Here is a 5,442-nt window from a genome sequence, read left to right as displayed (position 1 = left end):
AGTTTAGAACTTGTGTTGGCCTTTTTTGAAGATGTTGTTTTCATAAAAAAAAAAAAGAAATAAAAGTAAAAACACCTGCTTGCTTCTTTCAAATAAAGATATTTTCTTTGGAAAAGTTGTGTGAGAAAAGAAAAGATTTTCTCTGGGGTGATGTATCGATTTGCTAAAGAGCGAGAGAGAAGTCAGAAATTCATTAAAAGGTATTAAAGATATTAAAGCCCATGTTTAGAGATTGCCGAGATAGTATCTGTTGTTATTACACAAGCTTTTCCACTCCTCTCTATAAGAATTCCTTCTTGTGAACACGGTCATATACTTTCTTTCAGATATTAAGACTCCAGAAAGATGTCTTCTGAACAGCAGCAGTGCAAGCAGCCTTGCCAGCCACCTCCAGTGTGCCCACCGAAGTGCCCTGATCCTTGCTCACCTCCCAAGTGTCCAGAACCTTGCCCACGTATAAAGTGCCCTGAGCCATGCCCACCTCAGCAGTGCCAGTAGAAATGCCCTCCTGTGCCACCTCCCCAACAATGCCAGCAGAAGTGCCCACCCAAGAACAAGTAACAGCTTCAGCGTTTATATGGATCAGGAAAGGATAAGGACAATTGGCTCACCGAGTTCCACAGCTCTACGTTCAACTTCTCTTTAAAGCCTATCATGGATACAGAAGGAGCTTCTCCACCCCTCAGCCTGCAGTATGCGTGCGGTGATTCCTGTCCGTCAGAGGCTTCCTATCTGAGGCTGCGTTATACCGCTTCCCTCTGAGACGTACCCGAGAAAGCGTCACAGAGCCTCAGAAGGAAGAGCAGCAGCTCTCCTCCTGGGCGCCCTCTGAGGAATCTGTTGATGTCTTCTGTGTCTGTCTGTCACCTGGACAGGGGTTCCTACCAGCTGAGCATTTGTTCCTTATCCTCCACGTCTTGAATAAAATACAATTCTTTTGTTTGATGGTAAAAATATTTTCTTTCTTTTACACCCTGCTTTTTGCTATACCATATCATAATTTTGGTTGATTTCTATCCTTCTTTGACCCCACGTTTCAGGCTCTCACAAGACGTTTTATCTGAGTTTTGAGTCCTATCGATGATTATTTCTGAATAATTTCAAATCCAGGTTATTTTTTTTTTAAATTATTGCTTGATTGATATGAGGAACAAATTATTTAACTCCTCAGGATTTGAATCCCTTATTAAAATGTAGGGAAAATCACATTTAGAGAGCCCACTTTCTTATGCTTAGAAACTAAATGAATCTGTGTAATTCAGTTAGCACAATGATGGACACATAATTAGCATTTTGTGAGGTGGCCCATCATCACTGTCTGCTTCATCATCACCATCACCACCATCACCACCATCACCACCACCGCCATGTTTGCTCCAGCAGGAAAGTGGCTCAGACATACCTAGTACAGAAAACAGGGAGATTCTGAAACTCTATTACCCTTTCATATTCTGTGTTCATTTTCTTTTCCAATTTAACTGTGTTTTTAAAAAACATCTTTATTGGAATATAATTGTTCCACTATGGTGTGCTAACTTCTGCTTTATAACAAAGTGAATCAGCCATACATATACATATATCCCTATATCTGCTCCCTTTTGCTTCTCCCTTCCTATCCCATACCTCTATGTGGTCACAAAGCACCGAGCTGATCTCCTTGTGCTATGTGGATGCTTCCCACTAGCTATTGATTTTACATTTGGTAGAGTATATATGTCCATGACACTCTCTCACTTCGTCCCAGCTTACCCTTCTCCCTTCCCTTGTCCTCAAGTCCATTCACTATGCCTGTGTCTTTAATCCTGTCCTTCCCCTAGGTTCTTCCCAATTTTTTTTTTTTTTTTACATTCCATATATATATTATCATACGATATTTGTTTTTCTCTTTCTGACTTCCTTCACTCTGTATGACAGACCTCAGGTCCATCCACCTAATTACAAAAAAGTCAATATCTTTTCCTTTTAAGACTGAGTCATATCCCATTGTATATATGCACCACATTTTCTTTATCCATTCATCTGTCGATAGACACTTAGGTTGCTTCCATGTCCTGGCTATTGTAAATAGAGCTGTGATGAAGATTGTGGTACATGACTATTTTTGAATTATGGTTTTGTCAGGGTATATGCCGAGTAATGGGATTGCTGGCCCATATGGTAGCTCTATTTTTAGTATTTAAGGAACCTGTACACTGTTCTCCATAGTGGCTGTATCAATTTACACTCCCACCAAGAGTGCCACAGAGTTCCCTTTTCTCCACACCCTCCTCAGCATTTGTTATTTGTAGATATTTGATGATGGCCATACTGACCAGTGTGAAGTGATACCTCATTACAGTTTTGATTTGCATTTCTCTAATGATTAGTGATGTTGAGCAGGCTTTTATGTGTTTGATTTCAATCTGTATATCTTTTTTTTGAGAAATGTCTATTTAAGTCTTCGGCCCATTTTTGGATTGGTTTGTTTGTTTTTTTGCTAATGATCTGCATGTGCTGCTTGTAAATTTTGGAGACTAATCTGCTGTCAGTTGCTTCATTTACAAATATTTCCTCCCATTCTGAGGGTTGTCTTTTCGTCTTGTTTATGGTTTGTTTGTTGTGCAAAAGCTTTTAAGTTTCATTTGGTCCCATTTGTTTATTTTTGTTTTTATTTCTGTTTCCCCAGGAGGTGGGTCAAAAAGGATCTTGCTGTGATTCTTTTCATAGAGTGTACTGCCATTGTTTTCCTCTAAGAGTTTGATAGTGTGTGGCCTTACATGGAGGTCTTTAATCCATTTTGAGTTTATTTTTGTTTATGGTGTTAGGGAGTGTTGTAATTTCACTCTTTTACATGTAGCTGTCCAGTTTTCCCAGCACCACTTATTGAAGAGGCTGTCTTTTCTCCATTGTATATTCTTGCCTCCTTTATCAAAAATAAGGTGACCATATATATGTGGGTTTATCTCTGGGCTTTCTGTCCTGTTCCATTGATCTATATTTCTCTTTTTGTTCCAGTACCATACTGTCTTGATTACCGTAGCTTTGTAGTATAGTCTGAAGTCCAGGAGCCTGATTCCTTCAGTTCCATTTTTCTTTCTCAAGTTTGCTTTTGCTGTTTGGAGTCTTTTTTGTTTCCATAGAAATTGTGAAATTTTTGGTTCTAGTTCTGTGAAAAGTGCCATTGGTACTTAGATCAGTGTTGCATTAGATCTGTAGATTGCTTTGGGTTGTATAGTGATTTTCACAATGTTGAATTTTTAAAAATATGAAAGTACTAATCACTAAATGCATTGACATGAAAATGTACAAAATTGGACAGTTAGGAGTACATGTTGGGCAGCAAAGGGTAATATGGCAGGTTGAGGGGACTGGAGGGTTGAAGGAGAAGACAGAAAATGAGCATGAAAATACATTTTTAAAATTACTGTCTTTTAAAGACCTAAAGCACATCTGGAAAAAGTAGAAGAAAGAAAAGAGATCAGCGCTAAGTTTGTAATTCACCTAGATTTCAGACCTTTAGTGCTCTGATCCTCTCTCCCCTCCCCAAACCTACTCTCAGTCACTTATACGTGATGGTTTGAGTCTTAAATGGTATCTTCCATTTCTTTCTGGTTTCACACAATTTAAATCTGATATTTATTGTTGGAATAAAAAGTATTTATTTTCCTGATAAAGGAATTTTAAGCATATGACAGCAGTCTAGGGGAGTGTTGGGGTCAGGTGATATGGGACATCCTGATTCTATTAAAAATGTGTTACCACGTTCTACAGTAACATAAAGCCAGTGTTGAAAACTTTTCCTAAATGAGACAGGGCTGCTCACCAGCCATGACCCACAAAGAAAAGTTTCAGTGCCCAAGGGGACAGAGGATAGTTCAGGTCCTGGACTGAAAAGGCAGAAATGAAATCTTTTGCCAGGGTTGGAGAACATACTAGGGCATTGTTTCTTGAACTTCAGTTATTCCCTAAAGGCTCATTATATTTGTTATAAATACACATCACAAGTATCATGTAATATTGATAATTTTTACTTTAAATTCACTTTAAACTAACTTTTTGAATTTCTAATTTAATGGGCCATAGGGAGTCAAGTGCATGAAATGACAGAAGAAATATTCAATTTCCATATATGTATGTATATATGCATATATATATATGAATAGAGAGAGACACACACACACACACAGCAAGAGAGAGTGAGAGAGAAGAGACAGAGAAAGAGACAAATATAGAGAGAGAGATTAGGAAGGCTGGAAAGTCCAAAATATGCAGGGCCAACCCTAGCTGGAAGGCCATCAGGCAGGGGAATTGTCTCTTACCTGGATGGGGGAGGCGTCAGGCTTTTGTTCTATTCAACAGACTCTATGAGGCCTACCCACTTACAGAGGGCAAACTCCTTTCCTCAGGGCACTGATTTAAATATCACTCTCATCCAAAAGCATCCTTAGAGAAAAAGCCCGAAAAAAGATTGACCAAATATTTGAGCAACCTGTTCCAGTCAAGGTGACCCATAAAAAATATCAAAAATTCCTTCCAGCACATGGACAAACTGTATAAAGAAAGTAGAGCAGGAAATAGGTTAATTTCACGTATATTCCACTGTGATCAATATGGAAGAATCTACAGATAGGTTAAAATTATAGTAAAATTATTATGAACGATTAAGAAGTAGTGTATGAATGGCAATTAACATCACGACCGAATTATTAATAAAGTGATTTCAAATATCTCTTGAATTTACCCCTAGATTTGATGTGAATCAATGTGCTTAAATAATTCATAAATAATAAATAGTTTTAAAACTCGTTATTTGAATGGCATTGCCTATTAGATAGGGTTTTCCAATGATTTCAAAGAGACAGGAAGCCAGAAAATTTAAACACTCGTCTGAGCTTTCTTCAAAAGTTGAAGAATCCAAAGAGGTGCTTTGGGGGAAATTAGGTAAGAGCAGGTGGGATGTCACGTTTGGGAGGTATGAGTAAAAGGCTTGGTTTCTATTGTAAGTCTAGGTTCTGATCTGCCAGCTGATTGGAATTATGGTAGGTGATGCTACACTCCTAGTGAATTCCTTGTGGCCGGAAGTGAAAGAGATTTATAAAGTTCATAGGAATCTGACTGTTGGATGCTGTTAATCTGAAGGAACAAAGCAGTGAAAGGAGGGCCCTAGAGGTCACCACTTTACTAAACGTATCTAAGTATCATGATGGGAAGTCATCTGAGATCATCTGCAAACATCTCTCAGTCCATTTTAGAAGAGGAGAAGAGATTTCACTTAGCAAGCCGTGGATCAAGGCGAAATGTATTGTAAGAAGGACTTGAGGTAAAGGGAAAGGTGTCACCAGGTAGCCAGGCCATTTTCAAACCAGTATGTACAACAAAATGGCCACCAGATCAAGTGCAACTAGGCAGGCAGTTTTAGAAGTCAAAGAAGGGGAAAGATAGAAAAGGGTCATCTTCCCCAAT

General features: G+C 38.6%; 1 protein-coding gene across 1 annotated transcript; it reads left to right on the top strand.

Annotated features, from left to right (window-relative positions):
- Positions 1–345: 345 nt before the first annotated feature.
- LOC137761296 (small proline-rich protein 2E-like) lies at positions 346–561 on the top strand. The gene is given in 1 exon segment (XM_068538208.1): positions 346–561. A coding segment is annotated over 1 exon segment (216 nt).
- The last annotated feature ends 4,881 nt before the right edge of the window (positions 562–5,442 follow it).

This window comes from Eschrichtius robustus, chromosome 3 (genome assembly GCF_028021215.1).
Source record: "Eschrichtius robustus isolate mEscRob2 chromosome 3, mEscRob2.pri, whole genome shotgun sequence".
NCBI lineage: Eukaryota > Metazoa > Chordata > Mammalia > Artiodactyla > Eschrichtiidae > Eschrichtius > Eschrichtius robustus.
This window is presented reverse-complemented; position numbering and strand designations above follow the sequence as displayed.